This window comes from Toxoplasma gondii, chromosome VIIb (assembly GCF_000006565.2).
Source record: "Toxoplasma gondii ME49 chromosome VIIb, whole genome shotgun sequence".
NCBI classification, from domain to species: Eukaryota; Apicomplexa; class Conoidasida; order Eucoccidiorida; family Sarcocystidae; genus Toxoplasma; species Toxoplasma gondii.
The window spans coordinates 4552215-4576688 of record NC_031475.1 but is presented as its reverse complement, the minus strand read 5'-3'; the positions used below and the strand labels follow the sequence as shown (position 1 = coordinate 4576688).

Genomic DNA, 24474 nt, shown 5'->3' with positions numbered 1-24474 from the left:
AGGTTGTGTCGGCTGCGAAGGCTGCACCTGATCGCCGTAAGATGGCACAGAGGCGAGTCACTTCACGGCGCCTGTGTACACAGTCTCGTACAACGCCACTACAGTCCTTTCTGGTAGACGGCTCCAGTACGCAAGAAGGAATAAGGGATCCAGATGAGGCGAATTCAAAATTGGAAAGGCCCGCCACAGTTTCGTTCCGCGGTGTTGCAGGTAGAAAGCCTGGTCGTAAAACCGAGGCTCCGCAAGCAAGACATCGCGGCGCTTCAGCAGCTACGGAAGAAGGTTCAGAAACTCCTTAAAGATCTTGACCAGGCGATAAACACCAAACACGAGTTTCACTTTTGGCCGGTCCGTCTCACCGTCGAAGCTTGTTGTTTTCGACGAACTGAGACGAGGCAAAGCGGAAAGGCCCGCACGGTCGTCCCTTTGATTCAGCATATCCCAAGGCCAGCACCAGCGACTTCTAATATTGGATTGGGATTGAAAGAACATTTAAGAAATGACTCAAAAAACAGTCGAGTGCGAGAATCCCAGAAAGTCACGAGCACCTTGCGAACTAGCGCCGGAGTTGCCAGAAAAAGTCACCTCTCGATTCTGAAACCAGTACGCATGTGAGCGAGTTTCTTTTGGGATGGCTATCCGACGTTAAAGTGGATAACGGCAAAAGAAACGAAGTCCGGCTCCATAAACGAAGCTTGCTGTTTGTTGTGGGCAACCCTCCTGGGTATTAGTGTGTCGTATTTGGCAAGGAGACAGACAGCCTCGAAAGCGTGCACCTGATCACGGGGATTCGGTCTCATTCAGTGGTTGCTCTTCCGTTTTTGAACAACGGCGTTAACTGGATTTCCTGGGAAAGCCTCTGCAACCGTCAAATTCGCTAGCTGCAAAGAAGTTCTACAGACAGTTCGTACATTGCATGTTCAGGACTGTGACCTAGAGCAGTCTTCGCCAGCAGTTGCTGGAGTCTCGTCTTTCTTGGCCGCCCCCAGTGTGGTGGGTTGAATGTGTGTTCGCAATCCCGTATTTGGTGATGTCGACGCGTGTATTCTGTGTGAAAGTGTGCGTTTCTCTGCGGTCAGCGCAAATTTCGAATTCTACAGAGCGTAACGGCTGTCTGAAAAGCTCCGTTTCTCAGATCGTCTTCCCCCTTCTCAACAAAGAGGCTGGCTGGTGGCACGAAGTCGTCCAAAAATGGGGTGAGGAGCGTGCCGGAGGAGAGGTGGTAGCATGTATAGGCACGCAGAGTGTGGAGCTACTGTGCGCGTTCGGGGTGAAGAGCGCGGGAAGGGTGCCAGAGTTCGTTTCCTGGACCGGTTCATCGCGGAGGGATTTGTATTTTTTGTACAGTGTGTCGAATCCTAGTCGTTTCTCCTCGGCTGCGTTCCGGTATCCCGTACATTTCTGTGCACTCTCCCTCCACAAGCCTCCCAGCCTGCTCCACGATACGACAGAAGGCGGCGGGTTTGTTCCTCGTGGATTCGAGCAGGGAATACGATGAGATTGCCGGCTTCGACTCCGTGAGTAGAAGCGCAGGAATTAGTGTAAGCAAGGGGACAAGTTGTTTTCGAACCTCCTGAAATTCGAGCTGGCGTTTCATCGCCGACCTCCGTATATATCCACGGTTGTATGGGGTGCCTCACTTCCACTCCTAACCGTCGAGACAGGCTTTTTTCTTGGTGTTCGCCTGCGCCTGTCGAATTTCTTTCCGCAGCGAAGTAAGTGTCGAGTTATGCAGAAAAGCGCCAATTGAGTTATGGAGTAGAGGGGAGCCCGCGTGGACCAAAACGGATACTGGCCGTTAAGAGTTACGGGAGGCACGAGTTACTTTGGGATCCTCACCCGAGCTATTCGGTTCTGGGACACTCTGCATCCCGAAGGCTTCCTCAAAAACGCAGAGAAAGTCGCACTTTTGTGTGCCGTCTAGGATATAGTGGCATTTTCATCGTGCGTCTCTCCTTCACCCTACGCCATCTTACCTGAGAATCCGAGGTGGCACTGCTGAGGTGGCGAAGAACACAATGGAGATATTGTTCGTTTTAGGGAAGATCCGAAGCGTTGCCTCGGGGGCAGTGGTGCTACCGAGACCAGGGAAAACTTGTTCGCAGTGAGACGTACATGCTACCATCAAGAGACAACAAACAGTGTTTGACGCAGACTAGCAGGAGGGTTGTAAATCGGATGTTAGAGCCGGCTGGTACCTTTTTGTAGAAGAGGAACGCAAATCCCATCTTCGAGAGACATTTCCCGTGTGTCAGCGGTAAATATGGATTCTCTTTTTGAGTGTGGAGTGTGGACAACGAAGCACAAGCAGTGGCAGGGAGGACTCGAAGCCTGTTCTTTGCTGTTTGGAGCAAGCCGGGTTTCTTTTACAAGCTGTTGCAAGCGTCTTATACTTGGCCCTGTCTCAAATGTGGTTTTGCAGGTTCGTAGCGAAGCTCGACGAAGAGCAGCACGCAGGAGCACAAAGCCGTCAAAACTGCGTAGCGCCACTTACTGTATTCCCGACGAGTGTCTAGCTGTAGGGCACGTGGGTTCTTCCCCTTCAAGAGGATGCTGATCATCGCATAGCAGATCCGTCGCGGATAACACGAGGCTCATCGTGAGCATTCTCGGTAGAAACGAAGCGTGGAGGTCGTGGAAACATCTGGGTTATCCAGAAAGGTACGAGGTGCCAAGCGTCCCTCCATATCGTCGGGTTTCTTCGTGGGCGAGTTTCCGCGGCGTACGGCACCAGAAGGACGCGTTCACCTGCGTGGGAGAGGCAGCGACTTCGTGTAGGATTTTTGTACCGTTCTCGTAGTCAAGATGGCGATGAATGCCTTTCGTTTCGCTGGTGATATGCTTCACCTTCTTTCGATCGTCTTGCTGCTTCTCAAGCTGCGACGATCGAAAAACTGCGTCGGGATCTCATGCCGCATGCAGGAGATGTATCTGCTAGTTTTCTGCAGTCGCTATGTGGATCTTCTGTACCACTTCATATCTGTTTATAACACTGCAATGAAATTGTTCTTCATCGCGTCAACAGCGTACACAGTCTACCTGATTCGGTTCAAGCCGCCCATCTCCCAAACCTATGACAGACGCGCAGATTCTTTTCCTTATGAAAAGTATCTGATCCCTCCGTGCATTCTACTGTCGTTGGTTACGGCAGAGGACTGGTCCGTTTCAGAGATTCTGTGGGCCTTCAGCATTTGGCTTGAGTGCGTTGCTATTCTGCCCCAGCTAATTCTTCTTCAGCAACTGCGAGAGGTGGAGAATTTGACCGGCAACTACGTGGCGGCGTTGGGAGCTTACAGATTCCTGTATATCCTGAACTGGGTGTACCGCTACTTTGCAGAGTCTCCCCCGTATGTGAACTATGTGGGCTGGATCGCAGGAGTCATTCAGACAGCTCTGTATGTGGACTTCTTTTACTACTACGCCTTGTCCAAGTGGTACGGACAGAAACTTGTGTTGCCCGTCCACGCAGAAGTGTAGGAGGGGAAGACGACAATGGAGTCGACGCTTTTAGGTAGTGTTGAGTCACTGTCTTGGAAACAAGGTTGCGTGACAGGGAAATGGAGGATGTGTCGGTCGATGGTGGTCCTCTCTCATGCTCATCTGACAGTATTATCTTTGGTGTATCTTGGTACATTCTCAGCCTGCGGGCACGCTGGCCTGTCAGGCAAATTTCGGACAACTATTCTTTCCTCGCAGTTGTGAATGGATAGTTAACCAGTCGCCTCTCCTAGTCACCCTTCTAGCATGACATGTGTTAATTCTTGGCTTCGTTTCTCTAACGGCGCACCCTTGTTGTCATTCGCGACTATTGTCTGATAGAGAATCGCAAGCGTCTTCTAAAGTGACTGGAAGTCTGTTTTTTTCGCACTTTCTCTCCTGTTTCCGTGGACGTGATTCGGGATTCTCCTGCAACAAACTGTACTGAACAAAGCGGATGCGAACGAAAATTTTCCATTTGCCTCCCGGGGCGTCCGCAGCAGAGAGATTCAATACAGATGGCAGCAAAGCGGCCACGTAGGGAACGGTCGCTGTTAGCGAATCTAGTAGAGGACATCGTTTCAAGTGACGGTGCCTATGCTCACCTGCGGATCTCCATGGAAATGAATCTGGATAACGGAATATATCAACACCGTACGGAGCTCACGTTCACACTAACAGTTTTGAAGTCATTTGGTATGTAATTCATCCAGGAAAGCAGTTGCCTGCACGTGCGAATATAGACAAGTATGTACGAAGCCGTGAGACCGGGAGACAGACTCCCGACACAGATAATCGAGAAGCTTTCTTTACGCACATAGCGGTAAATCAGCTAGAGGCGGATGTAGCGGAACTTTAATTCGACCCCATTTCGCGTGGGTGGTCATTCTCTTGCATCCTGGATGAAGCGTCCTCTGGTGCCTTTGCCAATACAGAATTTGTCTGCAACGCTAGGGGGAAGAGTACGCGGGACATTATGTGAGCAGGAGACAGACTGTGCATTCTCTTTTGTAGGCAAATGTTTCGAAGAACAAAAAAAGCCCACGAACATCGACACAGGTCGCAACGCATGAGCCCGGTGAAGATTCGCCTCCTTGTCGGGTGCGCTTGACGGCCACTGGATGGCCTCGACTGCCTCCGATGCCTCGCCCTCTGATGTGACACTGCGATACCAATTCTCTAGCTCAATGACGTTTTTCCGTTCATGCTTCCTTGCTTCTCGTAGATTCCCTGAGGTAAGGGAGTGACGAAAAACGAAAGTCAGCGCCCTCGATAATCTAGGATGCGCTGCTTGTGTTTCCGCCCTGATGTCTGTGCTGCACTGTGTTCGCTTCATTCGCGTGTGAAACATCTGGGGGAAACGGCCTTCGTGTGCATATGGAGTGTGCGTCCCCCGTCTTTCCTTTCCTTCCTCCCCCTCCCCCTCTCCTCGCCCACCATCCCCGGCAACAAGCTGAAACATGAACCGGCTTTTTACGGTTTCAGTGCATACTTCCGTAAACCCTCCTGCGCCAAATGAACAACGATACACGGTGACGAATTGTCCTGAAAACATTTTCTTCTCCTCACTGCCTCGATACCTTGAGCGCGCCGAGTCGCAGCCGAAATAAGAGGACTAAACAAATCAGCCTGCGTCCTTGGACTACCGGAAACCACATGCAGGTTTGTTTCCCATGTTGGAGCGTCTGTCTCATCAAGCATGTCCATTTGCCTGGACCTAGCAAAGTTTTAGTCGGACTGTAGTTGAGCACATGTGTGCAGCTCAAACTGCCTCGGCGGTGCTGTATCATTCATACGGAATACTGCTACGGCTCTTCACGGACTCGTGGCTCGTGGCAGAGTCTCCTCACTGATGGGATCAACCGTGCAAAGAGATCACGAGCCGATTTCATGACACAAATAAGCGTTAGCAAACAACAACCTTAAGCAGGACATATGTTTCTATAGGAAGTGAAGATAACCCTGACCAACCCGAAGCTCTCACTACAGGACGAGCAGTCTCTGAAAACTCCAGCGACAGGGTCGCGGGAAATCAATTATAGGCATTCGTAAAGCTGTCACCGTCTCAGTGGGGCTGAGATCGAGTCAATACAACAATTCCGAAATTTTTGAGTGCGAATCCATTCGCTGGAGAAAACGGTCCGGATAGCGATATTCAGCTACACCAGACCCCCGTATGCTGCGGTACTCAACCTCAAAATGATCGAACCATCGATCAAAGTCTGTCACACCTAACAACCCAAAACTCTGTTCCATGGCTCAGTCAGCATGCCGAAAGTCTTAGAAATCGTGTTCCTCGACACTGATCCTCGTCGAGAAACAAACCGCGTGCACACTCGGTGTCTTGAAACGATTGGTCGCTGTTGTGACCCCGAGTCTGGCACAAACCTCCTTGGAACGTGGTGGCCAGATGGAAAATCCGTTTTTCTTCCGCCATTATATCACCGAGTCTCGTCTTTCTGTTCTGGATGAGCCGTTTGGGACGAGCCATGGGATATGTCGTGTTTTTCGGAGCGATTTCACCGCCAGTATGATGATAGCCATTCTCGCATGCACAGAGGAAGCTGTCTGCATGTGCTCTCCGGAGTTCCCTTCGTAGAGGAGGATATTCCACAAATCTCGCGAGTTTCACAAATAATTTTCGTTCATGAAACTGTACCTCTCCTACATGGGTGCACCTTGCTTATTTCGCAGGCAAATGACGCAACAAGGAGTGCTGAGCGTTTTTTTGACCCTGTGACACTCGTCGAGCACGGGCTACCCCGACATCGGAGGTCACACGGATTACGCCACCGTAGGGAAAGGAATTCGAACTGTTCGCCGTTTGATCACAGAATGATGCGGTGCAGGTATTTGTCCCCAGCGTACATTCCTGCCATCGCATCCCTCATTCTGGCCCACGTACTGAATGGCTCCCAGGTGAGTTTCGCTGTGCGTAGCCTTTGGCTCACCGATTCCCGCCATCTTGGCTCACAATTGGGCACGCGGAGTCAGAAGACGAATTTCGGTATCCCCAAGTGAACTGAAAAGGGGCCTTTGGTACCTTCTGCGTGCTTTTGGTTGATGCTCCAGCCAGTGTCTCAGCTCGTTTCGTCGGGTGCCGGTATCTCGTGATATTATATTACGGAGCGGGACGATGATTGTTATGGTTAGTGCCGATGCTGGGTGCAGTAGTATGGTTGCATACCAGCGGTGTAAAGGCGCCTGCGCCTGCTTCGGATTCTGTAAGCATTGGCGACATCTGCTGTTGTCTCATTCGCTGTCCGTGCAGGTTGTCTGCTTCCTCCAACCAAGAGGCGACCGTCTTGGACATTGGTTTCAAGAAACGACGTCATTTGCCTATACGTACAGGTACCATTTGATGCATGTGTGTTCTCTGTACTCTTGTAGTCGGGTGATAACAGTTGGGAAAGCATGCGGAGTCACCATGCGGTAGGCATCAAATACGATGTGACCTCGGCTCTTCTGTCATAATTATCTTCCTCTGTGAGGCGGTTGTCACGTGTTCAGGTCCCCGCAAATACCATCGGCTTCACATTTGCTTCAGTCAACTGGCAGCTCCCTAGGAGGCACCGGTCCAGACTCGAAAAGTACAGTCCAGGTGCAGCGTCTTCTGGCCTTGGACAGTGTGTTTGCTGGGAAATATGCGGTGTGGTGGACAATAAGAGATTTCCGACGGGTGAGACTGCTGCTCGAGGCGTGGACACAACACAACCTCAAACTGAGATTGGGATGCGGAATTAGAAAACCTTTTCATTTACAAAGTTATCTCTGTGTTTAATGCATCATTTTTCAGAAATGGGCATGGCGACAAAGACGTGACCGCGCACCTCCACTGCGAACCAGCCGCTTCCCATTTGCAGGAATTAACTCAGTGCAGATGCAGTTCTGGCCGTCAGGAAACCAGTCTGCAAAGCCAGGGTGAGTACTATTGGAGTCAGGGGACACCAGGACGCAATTCTGTGCTTTCGGATTCCGTGATACGCTACTGTTGTTTTGTCGTATGCGTAAATCTCGTCAGGTTTGTTTCACTTGCAATTTCTATTCCGGAATGCTGGAAGGATTTTCACTACCCAATAAACATGTATGTAGGAGGGTATAAACGAGGACCCCTCTGTCTGCATACTTCGGAATACTTCAAGGTAAGAAAAAGCTTTTTCTCGTTCCGCAGCGATTGTACTGTGGGACTCTGGTCGATGTCAATTTTTGCCCGACAATATGGACGACCGTACTGAGGGGATCGTTTCTTCGAGGCTGATAGAGTTTTGCATGTGGCCATTATTCGGTGTCGTGAAGCAGAAAGTCGGGAACTCAGTGGCTTTGAGGAGTGTGCTAGCGCAGTTTTTCGCGGAATGCACGTAATTCGATGAAAACATTTTAGTTAGTCACACTCTTGTCGAGGCAGTCGCACTTAGTGGAGACACAGTAGAATGCGAAAGTGTCTTTGCTTCTGTGGTTTTGTTCTCTTTTCAGGTTGCTAATTCATTTTGCCGTCTGCAGGATTTACAGCTGGATAACGATCAGGTGACAGTGGGTTTTGAAATTGATACCTCACAAGCGGCCGACCGCGGCAGGAGCTAGGAGCAGAGTTCGTAGTCGGACCTCTGTACGTTTTTCTCGAGTGTTCGGCGATTCTTCCGCTGTTGAAAGCAGTCAGACTCTCGAAAACATAACAGGTGGAAAGATAAACAAAAGCGGTAGTGGAGTTGCGGCATCATGTGACCAGTCGCGGAATGGGTTTGTTTCGCCAGCCGTTATTTGCGAAGTTTTTTGAACGATGCCACCCCGCAATGGCGGAGATTGAGCTGTCTAAACCCTTCAGACGAGGGACACGGTCCCAGACTAACAGTTACGTTTCATTCATCAGGAGGTGACAGGCTTCTCACTTTCGAGCCACGTTCCTGCTGTTCAATAGTGCGAGTATGACGGGCCAGTCTCACCTCAACTATCCTGAAGCTTGCCACCTGGCAGTGTGCCAGGTGCGTTTCGTGGTGTCAGCTATTGTCAAATGGCAAGCCGGTCACGTAGTTCGGACTTAGTCAAGCCGCCAAAGATAGCGTCAGTTCCACTGACACAGTTGTTGAAACACGATAAATTGGCAGGGTCTAGTTGGTGGATTAGTCTAGGAATTTTCGGTAGGGAACCCCAACGTGAAGTTGCTCCAAGGACAGAAAGTGACAGGCGCACAGAGGGCAGCTTTGTCGTTGTGCATTCTTGATTCTCGACAGAATTCACAGAACTCCGACAGGGTGAGATGGTTGCCATGCTGCTGAACCTGTTTGCTGTTGATGCAAATGCTGGTAACAGTATTCAGTTACATATTGGAATGGGACTGTGTGTCAGACGAACAGCAGGTGGAGCCAGCACCTCTCCGTAGGGTGCATCGTTCACGGTAGGTGCGGATGGTCCCCCCCCTTGTCTGTAAAGAAATTACCCATGGCCGCGATAGCTGCTGAGGCAAGAGTGCCTGAATGGGTTCCTGTCATCAATCACCAGTACTCGTTGGTTTGGTAGAACTCTCGAGTGCTGTCAAAACGACTGTACTCGTGGTTTCATTGCTTGCGACTGCCTCATGCCGCGGACAGCACTGGTGCAAAAGCAGCAGGCGTTCGCTAATCTGGACCTCACACAGTGGGCACAGCCGTGTATTCTTTCCGTTCTGCAAACAGCTCAGTATCCCGCAGCATGTATCTCTGACGCAATCAGCATCATTCTTGGATCCTTCACATACTTTCCGCGTACTCACTCCCACGAAGCCGCAGCAAGTACAGGCCGTGGAAGACTGTCTCGAAAGGTAATAACACATTTTCACCAGGGCTCACTCACTTGCATTGCCAGCAGGTGACCATACGCGCACGAAGACCCGTCTCCAATGAACACTAGAGCTAGCTGAAAGCAACAGCGGCGGATGGACGACGGACTGTGCCGTTTCTGCGCGTTTTTCGTCTGACGATGCAGAAAGACACAACTTCTCACCGAGAAGGCCAACACTAAAGAGGGGCAGCTTTTGTCAAAAATGACTCGTAACAGAGGTACAACAGGGAGCGACGCAAGGACGATTGTTTATCTTGAGTTGCATTTATCAACTCTGTCTTCTTCAGTTGCTGGTAACAACAATGGTGGCTTGCTTCTGAATCGGCGCATATCGTGTGGGGCCTTTCTGGTGGAACTATATAACGGGGCTGAGATATTACTCTAGCTTTTGCTGTTACATGCAAGAGATAAACGAGATCAAACACAATATAGAACAAGACCCGCTAGATGCTACTTGCGGAGTCGGTTGGTAGAAAAAACGTTGGTGTTAAGAGTGTTTTTTCGGCTGCACCCTCACCTTCTCGTTCTCGTGCAAGTGTGCCTGGGCCCTGCGCACCTTTCTCTCCTACATTTCACGATGAATTCGCAAAAAAGAACTTCGGGGCACGAGGTGCCCATTGATCACTCAGCCGTGCCGAAACTACCGGGATTTGAACCGTTCACGTTCAAGGACGTAAGGCGTAGAGGATTGGCGACAGAGCCAGCCCGATACGATGCAAGTGCCAATAGCTCACGTCTCGTCTCCAGTCAGTTGACAAGTGGTAAAAGGGTTCGAATTTTTTTCGTTCTTGGGAACAAAACGGAAGGGCTTAAGAAAAGCTCATGGGCATGACTACGGCCAGTAGCCGCCTCGCCCTTTTCCAATGCTGTTTCACCGACAGAAAGCCCATCTTACGTGTGTTCCTGGCTGTGACAACGCAGAACTATCGCAAGTCCCAGAGATGGGGATTATCAAACAAACAGTGTGTAGAAAACCTGGAAGACAAGCGTCAAAAGCTCGTAACAGTGCCACGGTACGTCTGTGTATGTTTCAGTGCAGAGATGTACTTAATGCGGTATATTGACTTGAAGGCCGATACCAGCTACAGGCGGACGCCTTCTTGCTTTTGCCCCAATTTACACAATTTTTCTCTTTGTTTCAAAAAAGTGCCTTCTGCATAGGGTATGCCAAATAATGGCACTCACCTTCCCCAAGCCTCTTACAGTGCACTGAAATGCTCTCGCGTATCTGACTTCTGAAACGAGAATGGAGAGTTCAATTTGAATCGTTTACCCTAGATATCCACCTATGGCGTACTGCATGTAAGAGGCATTTTTCGGCAAGCATCCGTAGGAAGGGAACCCCAGTCGTCCAGCAGCCTTCGACCCCTGTCCCTCACGTCTCTTCCCACACGGAGTTTACAGAAACTACTGTCCAGTTTTTGTCCACTGTGGATAGTTCATTTCAAAGGGACTTCAATGTTAAATATGGGAATCCTTGCCAGTCTACACATTCAAAGACATCGTTGTGCTCTTCACTTTGACTGGTATCAAAGCACTTCAGTCGGACACTCGCTCGTCAGAAGGAGAGCTTAATTGTAGGAAAAAAGAACGGATGGATACAGGAAAACTATTTGCTCGCAAGCCGCCGCATAACCACACGTTCATCTTCTGCCGAACTCTGGTCAGGCCCAAAAACCCTTGGAGAGACGGATCGACACTTCCGAAGGCAACAACTCGCGAGCACTACACCTGTGATGAGCCGCCCACAGTTGAACTACCAGCTGCTGATCTGATGGAAAACCAAGTGCTTCGATTCTTTTGCTTTTTCAAGTCACATGTCGAAGAAGACAAAATGCAAAACATCCGAGTTCGGCGATGCAACCTATACTACTACCTTGAGGTGAAATGTCTGTAACAGCGTAGCAAAACCTTTTCCCCTTGCTATACATATCAGTGTTAGAACTTTAGGAATTGTGAACAGACACATCACGGCTCAGGTAATGGTTCCGATTTGGGTAACGAGCTCGATACGGTGCGGCGCTCCACGCTGTTCACGTATGCTGCAGGACGACACAGTCCAAATTGAAGAACCTCAGATTGACAACAGTGGTCTTCGGCATGGGACTCTCATCAAGCGGCATCGCATTCAAAATGCTAGCAATCCGATGGTCTACATTTCGCCGGCAGATCTTTGCATTGGGAGAGAGATAACCATCTACGGCATAACTATTCGAATGGCTGACTGTGACGAGTTTACGAGAGTATGGCCGCACCCGGAAGCGAACCAAGAAGCATAACAAAGAAGTTCTGAGACAGGCAGGCTCACGCAGGGTCTTGTGGCATTGATCAGGAAACTAACGAAATTTGACGCCGGTCGGAACCCTGATCGCCACCGAGGAGGGAGGCACACACCAGAGATATCCCAGCGGGGCAATCGATTGAAAATTCGCATGTGGAAGATGCTGGCTCATGAGGTAAATAAAGGTGAAACATCTCTGTGACAACGCTTGCAGAAATGGTACAAAAACTCGGGCAACGAGCAACCGCCACCTGAGGAGATTCCACGGGACAGCTTCGTCACGATGCGCCGGTTATCGGAACTTCAGACGTGCAAAGTTCCCATGACTTATGACAAGCAGTAAGGCCTACAGGATGACAGAGGATAAACAGTGATTGTGCCGGGCCACTCTTGAAATGGCGGTTTAACGCATGGCATTCCGAACCTTGAATTGGTGTCGTGAAGGGAATGTGGAACAATTTTTTTTCACCAGATACCGCGAAGTGATGCTTGGAGGAGGTTTCGTCAATCAAAACATGCAACAATTCATGGAGAAAGACCGAATGGTACGGCAAGATTTCACAAAGCGCCAAGCTCTGTTAAGACTAGATATCTGTTATGCGAGTTCAGAAACCACCTTCTTTTACCTGCTGAGCAACATATGACCGCTCGTCACTGAATTCCATGATGTGTCTGCTTTCCAGGTCTGCCGATTTTTCGCCTCGTACGATGATTCGCTGTCTTCTCGATTCGAAAGAAGGCTGATGGTCATACTGTTTTATCTCTGGTAAGCAATTTGAAGTCAGCACTTGTCAAGCGGTCGAATGTCCGACGGACATGTCAGCAGCACAGACGCATTTGCTTCTGCGTTTTAATTTACCTTCAGTGACGATACGATTGAAATCCGTGAGCACCTCCCAACCAACAGCTCTCGACCACATTTTCCGGTCTACTTCAGACGACGCAAACTTCCAAAGAGTGAGCACGTTCAAGTCTAGTCAACCGCACTCTCAGAAATCATATTCCAACCCGAGGTTGGCCAGTTGGTCACTCCGCAGCCATCATTCGAGTACCACATATTGACGACTGTGCTGTCGTCTCTTCAGCCAAGGTTGCCCCACTAGGGCCTTGTGATCCTTTGCTCAAGAAAGAAGACTATTTCCAGATAACGGATTTCAAGGTGTGAGTGATCACTGGAGTCGCGTCTACCTCAAAACTTACACCTGTCTTTTCAGTGTTTTATTTTGCGGCTGCGCTGTGATATTCTTCTTTGTTGTGTGGCAGGTCGGATCGATGATGCGAATGTTAGACGTTGATTTCTTCATCTACGACGCAGACGGATTCACCAGAGAATATTTCAGGTAGAGGCACTGTCATACGTGCCGCGAACTGTAGCTCTTCCCCTCACTGTCCTTCACAGTTTGAACCCATTTTACAGCACGTTCAAAGAAGCAATCGTGGCTCGTGGCTGTTCAGGCGAGAGCTTAAAATCGAGCTGGATCCTGCCATTGACGTGCGCATCGACCTGCCCCCCCCTCCCGATCCTCCAGTGCCACCTCCAACTGGATACGGCACCGACAGTGACTCAATGACGTCCGTTAAATACATCGTCCCCAAGCAGAGAATTGAGCAGTACAAAAAATCAAACGAACTCGATGGCAAGTGTCTCCGTTTCCGTGCACACTTGTTGGAGCCCCTTGCCCCCGGTCAGAAAAAGCGGCTTTTCTGTATCGAATACCACTTGGCGGATGAGGAAGTTGCAATTACTGAAATCCATCAAAGGTAAAGTGACGGGAGAGAAGGGTGCCAATTCTCCTTGATAAGACTGTTTCCTTGAAGCCAGTAAGTGATAGTAGCGTCTAGAAGTGAAATTCGTATTGCTTGTTGTTACCCGCTTCTCACGTGTGGTGGGGCAATATCCTGGAAGTTGTCTGTTTCTTCTCCGTTGGAAGAGCTTTAATGGAAGTTGCTACCATGAAGAAATGTAAATCTGTGATGAGCTCAGGGATGTCGGAGTCACTGGAGGGAAGTTCTTGCAGAAGGGGAAGTACAAACACGAACAAACTCAGCAGACCCTCAGACCGTGCGATTTCAGTGTTGGGTAAGTCACAGAAAAAACCTGTACACCCAGAGGAGAAGACGATTGTAAATAGCAATGGTCGTAAGCGATGCAGGCTTAGCACATACTGACCGATACCTTTTTCCACTCTGCACTCAGGAAAAAAATGTGCATCAATAAGCACTTCTTTCAAGTGGTCGACGCCGATCAGTTTACCAGGACCTACATGACGACTGGCAAAATTGACAGCAGTCAATCAGATCTACATCGCATTCTTCAGCGTTTGAGAGATTCCCTGGACGAAAGACTAACGACGCTACGAGACATGTTTCGAAAACTCGACCAGGTACTGCTTTAGGCTTCAAGATTCACACCCGCTCTGACTCGATTTTCGAAGCTGTCGTATTAATTTTTTCTCAGTGGTCTCTGAATTATCAAACAGTGCCCTTCCGGGTAAACGTGGCAGCTCCATCTTTTGACTCCACAAATCATTTTTATGGTGCGACGCAGGACAAAAACGGAGTTGTCACGGTGGAGGAACTGAAAAGCTGCTTGGCAAAAGTGGGATACGAGTTGTCTCCCGAGGTATGCGTGTACGACAGCAAGTTCATGACCCTTAGAACACGTGAACCACTGTTACCGCTCCTCCTCTGCCCTTGAAGGTAAAAAATGTCGCCCTGACAACGCTGCGGTGATTGTCAGGAGGTTCTCACCTTGCTAAGGTATTTCGATACTAACGGCGATCATCAGGTCAACTACGTGGAATTCTGCGATTCGTGTCTCAAAAGTTCTTGCAACACGTCCGGCTGCTGCCCACTGTCAGTGAAGTCGGTAAGAAAATTGGCTCCTAGCAGTGCTTGAGTCCCCTGGGGTGTTCTGTTGTCATATCGCCGACGAAAACAGACGCACCCTGGAAAAACTGCATACATGCTGATGTTTGCAGCCGCGGGGCGCTGCAGATCCCGCGGCCCACTGTGTCAAAAGGCTGGAAGAGGCAAGTGAAATAAAAAAGGCGGTCCGAAAAATTCAGTAAGCGCCGACACTCCTCTGTAACCCGTGTTTCAGCGACGACACAAGCGAATAGTCCGGCGTAGCGATGAACCTTAACATCGAAAAAAAATCCCTTTATACGCGACCGCAGTTCATCCGTTGACGTGTGTACGCTTGTTTCGTGCGTGCAGGCACCTGTTTTACCAACAACCCCGGCTTTTGAACAAGCTTGCAAAGGAATTCAGTCACATGACTGTTGGGAAAACCGTCACAGCGAGCCAAGTCTGCGAGGCGCTGAAATCAATAGGTGTGTGGTGACGCTTACGGCACGCACTCAGCGGTTACACGAACGTGGCACCGCTTATGTGTGTCCTAGAGGAGAAACTGTTCCCTGCTGTGCAATGTCAACAAAGATTCGGCCCTGTTAGAGCACGGCTCAGCTGTTGGGGACAAGAATCCCCAAAACTGGAAAAGCAGCCAGTGTTTCTAGGATCAACTGCACAGGAAGTCGCAGGGACTGAGTTGCAGTGTTTTGACCGTCGGAGCCTCCCCTAAACCAAAACGATTCCGACGGCTGTTCGAATGCTTGAAGTCCACGCGAACCACCTGTCGCCTTACCAACAATGGGAAGCACTCTGTGCACCAGATCAAGAAATTTAAACTGAGTCATATGTGAAAAAAACAACACTAGTCTTCCAGCAGTATTGGTTTCATCCCCCTTGACACGATCTTTTGTTGTCTATTAGGTCACGAGTTTCCCCTGAGCACCGTCCAGAGGTGCATTGCATACATGTTTCCTGAAAAAGAATTTGAGGACATTGATTACAATCAATTTATTCAGGTGAGAACTATTAACAGTAGACGCCTTAGAAATGTCAAGCACGCAGAGTTGAGTGCTTCGACACTTGTAGACATGTGCTTCTCATGTGTCAATGCCTTTGTTTCGTTGGAATCAGACTGTCTGCACATCGTACAACGACTTTCCCTCTGAGAGGTGACCGGATACATTCAGGAAACCCCGACTGACATCAGCCACACCGGCATGATGAGGACACTTTGGTGAACAGGGCCGTCGCCAACACACAGTCATCCCCCATACATTAATCTATCACGGGGCCCGTATAATGTCCAAAAAACATGTAGTCAAGGAAAGTCTCATTTTCAGAGATGATGCAATCCCTCTTGTTTTCCAAATGAAACTGAGCCTGTCTTCTGTGCAATCCCAAAATCAACGGGGAGGGGGCGCTGTCAGCAACTGAACGGGCATAAAATCAGGGCAACGACTCCATCTGGCTCAATTCCTGTGCGAGCATGTCTATCCTTTCGTCCTGATCAGTCCACACAGATATTTCGAAGAAAAGTAGACCTGACGTTCCTGGTAGGGTCTGACGTGTGTGATCTCCTACGGTTCTGCTTATCTCCCCTCACTTTCAGTTTGATCAGCTGCTCCAAATGACGAATTTTTTCCTTCATGATCACGTTGGTCTCTTGAAGCTCACGTATGGTTTCCTCTTTTTCAATCTGAAGCGCCACAAAACAGGGAACTGTGTCTTCAATTGCGCTCGTGCAAATTCCTGGTGAAGATGCAATCCATTGTCACTGCATGCACAGGTCTTGGCAGCAAAATCAGTACTTCATCGATCTTCGACGTTAAAGTTACCGTGATGATTTGACTTACTAGAAGCTCTTCTATCTGCACAGGGTTGTTACGATGCGCCGTCACGCAATGAGTTGTTGCGTACGTGTGAGTGTTTGCCGCATCACCTGCACACATACTCGTTGGCATCAATTTTCAAAACATCATTTCTCGGTTGTGACAAGAATACCAATATTTTTTCGGAGGACCGCTAGGAGTGGATTCTGTGCCTAAGAGGGCACTCGAGCATCACACACAAATCCACGCTTCACGATGCGGAGGCTGTGCCCCATCAGCGGTCTGCAGCAGAGATGCATCGGATCATAAACATTTTCGGTCCCTTGCTGTGTGCACTCCCATTTCACATATCGTGTCATGTGCGCAGATATCGCAAAGGCCTTCAGATGGTTCCGTCTTTCTTTCTGTATGGCATCACATGCTACATGTGTACACAACCATCACCATCCACAGAAGTGCTCGGAGGCTCTAAGCACAGAGGACCGCTTCAAATACGGAAGCCATAAAGCAACAACTTCCAACTCAGGAAAACGAAGATTCCTTCACCCTGGATACACGGAATTGCCGAATAAATCCCCGGTTTTGTGGTACCGTGAAATCACGCTCTTTGGTCACCCTAGTGCAAGCGACATGAAACGAACCATTGGACCATGGCGCTGCGGACCTTGGTGGAATTTCATTTAGATGTGATGATTCTACCTGAAGAGAGAACTTCTTGGTTAACGGAGCGTGCCTTGAATATCTCAGCCTGAGCGGTAACCCATATTAACCCGTCATTCTACCAACTCTGACATGCGCACAACACAGCACCTACTGATATATGAAGTGCTACCCTTGAGCGGTCTACCTGCTTGCGGAAAAGTGAGATAACCCTTTCCACTGCTCCAGGCCGGGCATTGACAATATCGTCAATATCTTTTGGATTCAGGCGCATGCCTAGCCGGTGAAATACTTTCCCTGGAACACAGAAAGATATGAGCATCCAGTCCTCTATCATCCGGAGGAATTGTAAGCAGGGTTCCCGGTAGACAACTCTTTAGTCCAAGGGATATCGGTAGGACCGCGTGAACCAGCAGGCACATGCGAGCGAGCTCACGGTTCAATGTTTGCCAGTTGTACGCCTTCTTGTCAATAGAGTTTGCCGAGCTGAACAGAAATTGAACGGTGACCGCCCGCCTTATCGTTCCTCGAAAAGCCGTTCGGCCCTTCTCTGAGTGTTACTACGTACCATAAGTATATCAGTGTGCAACAGATTAGATTGTTACCTGTAATTGTGCAGCTCAGCCATTTTGGGAAGACATGAATTCACCAACTCGGCCATTAGAACTGCAAGAGACGCGCACACCGGGGGCGTCATCATCGGCACAGTAAAACAGCATGCGGAACTCAATCAGTGGTAGATTGCAAACTGATCCTCTTTATGAGTCCACCGCCAACGTCCGCAGTGCTCAGGAAATGAAGCACTGCCGGATAGCAAGCTTTGTCTTCCGGTCGAAACCTCACCACCATCAGAAAAGTCGCGGCTGATATTTCGTTTCGGCCTGGAGAGAGGAATAGTATCCACCCAGTGATACAACTCAGCTAACTCTTCGTCTCCCGGAAGCGGCGGAGCCAAAGGGACGCAACCTGACAGGGAAGAAGGAAATTCGCATGGGCACCCTAGGGAAATCTAGTTGTGCGTTCCGGGGCAATACAACTCATATTTCGTAATCGACTGATCCGTAGTCTCCGTCGCCTGTTCGTCCCACAGAAAACCAAGGGCATGTGAAACCTACGTGAAACACAGTTGGTGGAAGTGTTCTGACGAAGCGGCACTACGGTCGTTCAGAGCAACCGGCACTACGATATTTCTGACTAGCTCCTTCTAAGAAAGGCTACCTCTCAGCATACTTTTAGATGCTCCCTTGGGAAAAGAAGCATGGAGCGAGGCAGAGCTCGCCATGATTGGCCTGTTTGCCCGAAAAGATTCTGCTGCTACGCTGAATCTAGAATGTACGGACTGGCAACAAATGACGCCCGACGCACTCGTATAAAAACTGTGGCGACGCCTTATCCTCCGAGGTCCGAGAAGGCCGCACACGATCAGCTATGTATGTTGTGTCCTTCGGAGTACCCGAGGATAATATGCAAAACAGAATGTAAATATTTACGATCAAGTTGGGTGGGGGGGAGGGGGGGCGGGAGCGACGCAAAAACTGTAGTTCACCACGAGCACCGCCGCCGCCGACCCAGACCACGTCAATGACTACGGCCACAGACTCGCTACCTCTGTCAGGAGAAATGGTTTCAAAAAAAGCTTGGAAGAGAAAACCACATTTCTCTGTGACAGCCTTTTGGTTGTGCAAATTCAGCGAACGATCCAGCATGCGCCATTAGAACAGTCGTGCGAGCGCTGGCGTGCTGTTGTCTCTTTTCTCAGATGCAGCCGGTTGTAACTGGCCTGTTCGGGAGAATCCGAGAAAGGGACCGGGCAGTTACGAATAATGGGGCTCCCCCGTGCAGTTGCTGGTACAATGATGCAAGCATAGTTTTGACCGACATTGACTCTGGAGCGTAATATCCCCATGTTCGTGTTTTTAGCGGAAGCGCAGCGACGCCGAGAAACGTGCTTTCTGTTGCCAGCCGCGGCCCCAAGCTAGTCTGTCTTGTGCATCAAGACAGCATAGGGAAGAGATACCAGCATGGTTGGGACACGAACTCCGCAGAGGACAATGAGTTAATTTCGTGTCTGCCTTGAGGTACCGTGTGGCTCCCTGGAAGCCTGACTCCTTTCCATGTATTTCTACTGCCTCTTGTGGCTCTGCGTCCGGGTTGCGATGCTACGTATCTTTGTTCCCCTGCAGCCCAACATTCGTTGGCTACACTCGCTAGCTGGACTTTGCCTCTAACGGAGCATTTTGGCCGGTTCGTACCAACTGACTTTTTAGTCCGCAAGCGTCCATATCGAAAGGAAATACCACCCGCAGGCGTCCCTATCAGCAGGAGGTCCCAAGGAAAACTCTCCGCAGTTCACGCTTTCAAGCACGCCAAACCTGGCAGAGGTCACTCAATTCAGGTTATCGCCGGGAAATGGCGTGCGGCATCCCATGGAAGCTTGCTCGACGGGTAATAGAAGAATAATGCACTTCTGAGCACTACCCGCAGCATTATTAAAGCAGGATTTATGGAAACGCTGCACCAAACGTACACGCATATGCCTTTAGTTTTGACTCACCGTGTCGTACAGGATGAACTAATGGCGACACGACAGGCAGAAAGACCGGGCGAGTACTTTCCTCCGCCCTATCCGCCGTGTCCGCCTACGGTTGTCACGCCGCTTCGGACAAGTGCATACGATTTCCCTGAAGCCACCTTCGTCACGAGGCCATGCCTTCCCGCCAAGAAGGCGACAGGACACAAAAATGTTTTTGAACGGCTAACCGACACGGCCTACTACACGGTAAGCCTTGCTGACAGACCCATCACTGGCAGATGGGCCAGACTGCGCGACCGTGCTGACTTTACGTGTTATCTTAACTCTTGTGAGGAGCTGACCAAGCCAATTCGGATGTTTTCATTTCATGTTTCGTGCAGGGATCGCACCGAGAACGGTTTGACGAGTTCGGAAATGGTAGAGGAATTGCTGGTAGAGAATACTTATATGCCTACGACGGATTGACGGAGTCTCCAAGTAGATGCCACGAAGTCTACTCCTCTGTCATTAAGCGACGTAAGTCTTAGCTGCGCATCTGATTGAAACTGATGAAGAACTAAAGTCAGCAGCACTCTCCGTGCTTCCGATCCGGCTGCTGCGTCGTATGTGCTATCAACACTTTCACGCGACTAAAACAAGACAGGAACACTTTGATGGTCTCAACGTGTGCCAGGCTGTGAATCTGTTACGGTCTAAAGGCAGTAGTGTTTGGTGCTACCACTCCTTGATGTACTAACGACGGTTTGTGCCGCTTGGTGCTTTCGACATCTGCATGGTTGCAGCTCGAAAACCCGTTGTCACCCCCGGTACCTTGGGTATCCAGCGGTTCGGAGTTCAAATTCCAGCTCCTAGATTAATGTGGCTTTACCGCAACGGCGATAAACACGACGACGGCACTCCTTTCTTCGTCCGCCCCTACATCAAATCCATGGAGTCTCTTTATCAACAGATCACTAAGGTGCGGAGTCACACTGTTCGATGAAAGTTAGTTCTCCAGCGTCACCGTGCAGTGGTAGCAACCTAAAACTGTAAGTTTTTGTGGGCTGTCTGAATATCTGTAGGAAATAACTCCCATCGCTGGACCGGTCCGAAGAATCTTCGACCAGAATTTCCGTGTCATCACCGATCTTGATGACATTGTTGATGGCGCGAAATACTTGTGTACCTCTGGTAAGGCTAGTTTAGGTGAGGCGAATCTCTCGTGAGCTGACCAATGAATCAAACGCGGAGAGCCTCCTGCAACGGGGTGTTTTCGGAATCATTGCTTACTCAGCACTGCTGCTGCATTTGTGCTTTCATTAAGGATTTCCCTTCCATTGTTTTTTGCGTTACAGGAGAACCACCTGCAGCTTACGATCGACTCGAGAAATTTCTGAGCGAATGGGTGATTCAGAAGTCGCAAACAAAGGTTCCGAGCCAGTTCTTCGTTGTGTAACGGTGGCTCATCATCGGACGTCGATGCGACATTTTTTGGATCAAGTTATTTCTCTACCACCTCTTATATGGACAATATTTCGTCAAGACAAACACGCATCTGCCAATCCGCTTACTTTTCAAGAAAACTGGGGAGCGTGTCACTCATTAGGCAGCTCCTGCTTCGCAATTCCTCTCTTGTACCGAAGTAGCATGTCTCTGATCTGCTTGTTCGTTGCCATGGATAGCGGCGTCTTCCTCTCCATGTCTTCCATTTCAATCTCTACAACAAGGCCTTCTGCTTCTTTGCTAAAAAGTAGGGACTTAATCTGAGGAGCAAGAAAAGTCAGCCTCAGGTGTGTATGCCTCACGGGTTCTTTAGTAGCTGGTAGGATGGTGCACTGGGCGCCGAGGGTTTTATCTTCAACTCACCGCAGCAGTTGCATTCTCTCGGACTGCTAGATGAAGCGGCGTCAACCTGCAAGGAAGCCGCATGCAGTCAATGCTGTATCCTCCAAAGTGGTGATTGGCAAACTGGTCATGCCCCCCGTTCAGCCTTGCAAGATGTCAGCGAATCTGTTTATCTGTCGATGCATTGATGAGAATGGCTGTGTCAAGAGTCTGTGCGAAGAGACCGCCTTACCCTGCGCACGTTTGAGCGTTGACCTCTGCGCCGTGCTTCAAAAGGAAGGCTACTGCCGACCTCTGATTTCCCGCACACGCGAAGTGAAGTGGTGTTCGTCCAAGCTTCGTCGTCTCGTTAACTGAAAGACCTAGGGGCAGTCGTTCATTCGAAGACGACGGCTTCGTTGAACAAGTAAATAGGTAGCGGTGTTGGGGAAGGACTGAAGCTGATATCTGCTGATCAGTGTACCTGCGTCTAGTCCTAGCTGAAATAGGTCGACCTCTCCATAAAAAGCCGCTGTATCAGAATAAACGCACATGGCAGCAAACTCGCACCCCCGCGAGCTCTTCAGTAGTTATTTGCCTCATTCGTTCGTTGGTATGGCCTCCGTAACCGCAGAGAACAACACCGACCCACCGTGGTGGAGGATGGTCATTCCACTCTGAGGATCTTTGACGCTGTAGTCGACATCAAAAGTCTGGAGCATCCTGAAACATGCAAGACCCTGTGCTGGTGGAAATGATTCAAATTGGCAACCGTGACACAGTGCCCAAGAAGAAGCCATCATGATGATGTCTTGGTCATAGTACTACTTGACGGAAGCAACCGACGCATCAAAGTCACTTCAGCCGGTCCTGACCTCACCAGGAACAGAGTCAGGGATCTCAACAGTTAGCAACCACTTAGGCGTGAAGGTAGTATGTACAAAGTGAGGAAAGCGGGCAGTTGGGAAAGCACTCCTACGCCGCTTCGTGGCTGAAGTAGCTGATTTGTGAGGAGGATAAACAATCAGGTGCTGATGTTTTTGCAGACTGAAAGAGTAAGCGTGAAAATCAGCATACTTCCATTGGCAGTATTTTTCGTGAGGTGAAAGCGTGCGAAGGGGCAGTGGGCTGTGGTTTGTAGGATACCTGAGTTTGTTCATATCCGGCGCCTCCTTCATGATTTCGTCAAGGAGCTAAGAACAAACGAAAACAGCAGCCGTGTCAACGATATTTGCAGACCCAGACCGTAGGTAGCTCCACAACAGAGTAGGCGACCCGGCTGCCGCGCGCTTGGGAGCATACTAACTTCAAGCTGCATCCGCTTTTTGCTGTTTGTCAAGTTGCCACCGCGTTTTGAGTCTGATCTCTGGAGGCCATCGTCGGTGGATGGTTTCTGCTTTTCCGAAGCGGGCACATCCGCCCGGTGCGGAGACACGACGCGCGACATCGAAAGAGAGATGAAGAGATGGTGTCCTCTCTTTTTCGAAACCGACTAACACATGGAACTCCGCTTTTCCACACGTTCGTGATCCCAAACGGTTTCCATCAAGTTGTTTTCAAGTTTCACTATTTCTTTTCACGAAGTAGTCGGCAAAAGAATCAAGTATATTGAAGGATGTCAGGATTTCAGTTGTTTCATCGCTTAAATGATTTTGTACATTAACTAGCACGAACATTGAACCTGCATGCGAACCTGGTATTGTGAACAGAAGCTGTGCTGTTGATGTGGCGGATCACACCGCGTAAAAGGTGACCATCTTAAGAAAATGTCAACAAAATACAGAACAGACACAGGTTCTTGCGGTTCCAAGAATCCACGAATGTCTATTTCTAAGGCTGGTCTAGTTGATGGAGGTCGCCTGTCGCTTACGGTGGATTTCAGTGTATCAGGATTTTGTTGGCTGAGAGTAAGGAACACAACTGTTGAGCATGCAACAAGAAGCAGAAGCAGTCTGCCCTCGACATCACTTTGTTTTTGCTCGGTCACCCTGGGGGCGCCTACCTCGAAAACCACCCGCTGCTTTGCAACAGGTTCGTGGAAGCTTTTAGAAACTGCACAAGGATGGTTCTTCCTTTAGCCCCAGAAGTGTTGGTCCGCATGCAGAACAAATGCAACCCTTGTGGTAGATATCGATTGCTCCCACCATCAAGCAGTAACACGTGACGATGACACCAGACGGGTTGAATGCTCCTCCTATCCCGATTGGCACTATGCCCATTTTTTGCGAAACCCGAAAGACATGTGGTAGGGCAAGTGAACGCATCAATGCTGAACGAGTTGCCTTAAAAAGTTCTTCTGCTGCCCCTGCTGACTCCATGTTTGTGAGGAAGCTCCAACAATTTGGTGATGATCTTACAGTGCTGCTTCATTCATAGCCGCAATCTAGGGAGACACTCTGAAGTGGCAAAAACTCAAGAAAATAATTCAACATTATCATACCTGCGTTAGCTGGTTCAAAGCTTCGTTCTCGCCCGTCGCTGCAGAAAACTGTATTACTGACGATCAATCTCGTACAGTGAAACAGTGACGTACCGACTTCCTGAAGTGCCTTCACATCATCTTCAATTATCGTTCACACGATGTTACACAAATGATAACGCCAATGCGAATCCATCTACCTTTCTCGAAAGCCCATAAATCTGCCAGGGAACGTCTGAGAGAGCGTTTCTCCTTCCCGAATCGCAGTGAGTCTAGATGGTCGTCAGCACTCTCCTCAATGTGAATGTTCCTGGAAGAAATGTGTTTGCCGTCTTGCCATAGCAGCTGGTGTCCGGCATTTTTTCTCACAAAACTGGGTGAGGAGGGACCTGAAGGTCCCCCAGCAGCGCCGGTAGCATGTCCTGTGTTCGAGTGATTTTCTACGAAACTAGAATTACTCAAAAACGAATCTTACTTTCGAGCGACTGCCTGCCGCGACCGTAGCACAGAGGCACACCCATGTGAGAGTGGCGCTTGCCATCATAGTTTTTGGAAGGGACATAGTACAGCCCACAGTATATATCACAGTATTCGACGGAAGGAATGCAAGCAGGGGCGAGGGAGAATGAACGTAGCGAACATGCAGTCACACAAGGTTCTTCTGTATGTACACGCCACGTCACTCGCTGTCGGTGATCAACCTCAGCAGCTATGCACGGCATCGCCTGCCGATGCCGAACTACCTGCGATCTTTTCTCTTTCCTGTGATGGTTATACGCACAGATAAGACTGGTCGTTATGCATG

At 49.6% G+C, this 24474-nt stretch overlaps 7 protein-coding genes across 7 annotated transcripts; 5 read left to right on the top strand and 2 right to left on the bottom strand.

The window, feature by feature from the left end:
* Window positions 1–153: 153 nt before the first annotated feature.
* TGME49_255990 (hypothetical protein) lies at window positions 154–615 on the top strand (the record flags this gene model as incomplete). The annotated part of the gene is made up of 1 exon (XM_002364865.2): window positions 154–615. One exon carries the CDS (start codon window positions 154–156, stop codon window positions 613–615), a length of 462 nt encoding a protein of 153 aa, XP_002364906.1.
* Window positions 616–1293: 678 nt separating this feature from the next.
* TGME49_256000 (endoplasmic reticulum retention receptor) lies at window positions 1294–4241 on the top strand. The gene is made up of 2 exons (XM_002364866.2): window positions 1294–1715; window positions 2423–4241. The coding sequence occupies exon 2, from the start codon at window positions 2806–2808 to the stop codon at window positions 3475–3477; it is 672 nt and encodes a 223-aa protein (XP_002364907.1). The 5' UTR covers window positions 1294–1715; window positions 2423–2805; the 3' UTR covers window positions 3478–4241.
* A 1786-nt stretch (window positions 4242–6027) lies between these two features.
* On the top strand, window positions 6028–9099 carry TGME49_256010 (hypothetical protein; the record flags this gene model as incomplete). Its single annotated transcript, XM_018781110.1, has 6 exons — window positions 6028–6396; window positions 6749–6828; window positions 6988–7156; window positions 7274–7398; window positions 7499–7619; window positions 7951–9099. The coding sequence occupies 6 exons, from the start codon at window positions 6028–6030 to the stop codon at window positions 8056–8058; spliced, it is 972 nt and encodes a 323-aa protein (XP_018636945.1). The 3' UTR covers window positions 8059–9099.
* A 1734-nt stretch (window positions 9100–10833) lies between these two features.
* Window positions 10834–15598, top strand: TGME49_256020 (EFHC1, putative; the record flags this gene model as incomplete). The annotated part of the gene is made up of 17 exons (XM_018781111.1): window positions 10834–11173; window positions 11340–11534; window positions 11787–11911; window positions 12045–12117; window positions 12256–12338; window positions 12438–12529; window positions 12658–12731; window positions 12836–12912; window positions 13028–13333; window positions 13557–13652; window positions 13770–13956; window positions 14031–14195; window positions 14313–14441; window positions 14554–14639; window positions 14792–14907; window positions 15347–15441; window positions 15557–15598. Exons 1-17 carry the CDS (start codon window positions 10886–10888, stop codon window positions 15596–15598), a joined length of 2229 nt encoding a protein of 742 aa, XP_018636946.1. The 5' UTR covers window positions 10834–10885.
* TGME49_256025 (SPEF1 family protein) lies at window positions 15154–18196 on the bottom strand (the record flags this gene model as incomplete). The annotated part of the gene is made up of 8 exons (XM_018781112.1): window positions 15154–15397; window positions 16029–16121; window positions 16279–16364; window positions 17102–17211; window positions 17351–17400; window positions 17520–17580; window positions 17758–17880; window positions 18145–18196. 6 exons carry the CDS (start codon window positions 18194–18196, stop codon window positions 16320–16322), a joined length of 441 nt encoding a protein of 146 aa, XP_018636947.1. The 3' UTR covers window positions 15154–15397; window positions 16029–16121; window positions 16279–16319.
* A 550-nt stretch (window positions 18197–18746) lies between these two features.
* On the top strand, window positions 18747–21656 carry TGME49_256030 (hypothetical protein). Its single transcript, XM_002364869.1, has 6 exons — window positions 18747–19359; window positions 19481–19693; window positions 19828–19963; window positions 20230–20405; window positions 20509–20617; window positions 20782–21656. The coding sequence occupies exons 1-6, from the start codon at window positions 19324–19326 to the stop codon at window positions 20880–20882; spliced, it is 771 nt and encodes a 256-aa protein (XP_002364910.1). The 5' UTR covers window positions 18747–19323; the 3' UTR covers window positions 20883–21656.
* A 1520-nt stretch (window positions 21657–23176) lies between these two features.
* TGME49_256035 (hypothetical protein) lies at window positions 23177–24231 on the bottom strand (the record flags this gene model as incomplete). Its single annotated transcript, XM_018781113.1, has 7 exons — window positions 23177–23555; window positions 23608–23633; window positions 23691–23728; window positions 23784–23810; window positions 23870–23979; window positions 24039–24091; window positions 24145–24231. The coding sequence occupies 7 exons, from the start codon at window positions 24229–24231 to the stop codon at window positions 23534–23536; spliced, it is 363 nt and encodes a 120-aa protein (XP_018636948.1). The 3' UTR covers window positions 23177–23533.
* Between the last annotated feature and the right edge of the window lie 243 nt (window positions 24232–24474).

Coding starts and splice junctions, on each gene's coding strand:
- TGME49_256000 (XM_002364866.2), top strand. CDS start 2,806: ATGGCGATGAATGCCTTTCGTTTCGCTGGTGATATGCTTCACCTTCTT.
- TGME49_256030 (XM_002364869.1), top strand. CDS start 19,324: ATGGCGTGCGGCATCCCATGGAAGCTTGCTCGACGG. Junction 20,406..20,508: donor TTTATCAACAGATCACTAAG/GTGCGGAGTCAC, acceptor GAATATCTGTAG/GAAATAACTCCCATCGCTGG. Junction 20,618..20,781: donor GAAATACTTGTGTACCTCTG/GTAAGGCTAGTT, acceptor TTTGCGTTACAG/GAGAACCACCTGCAGCTTAC.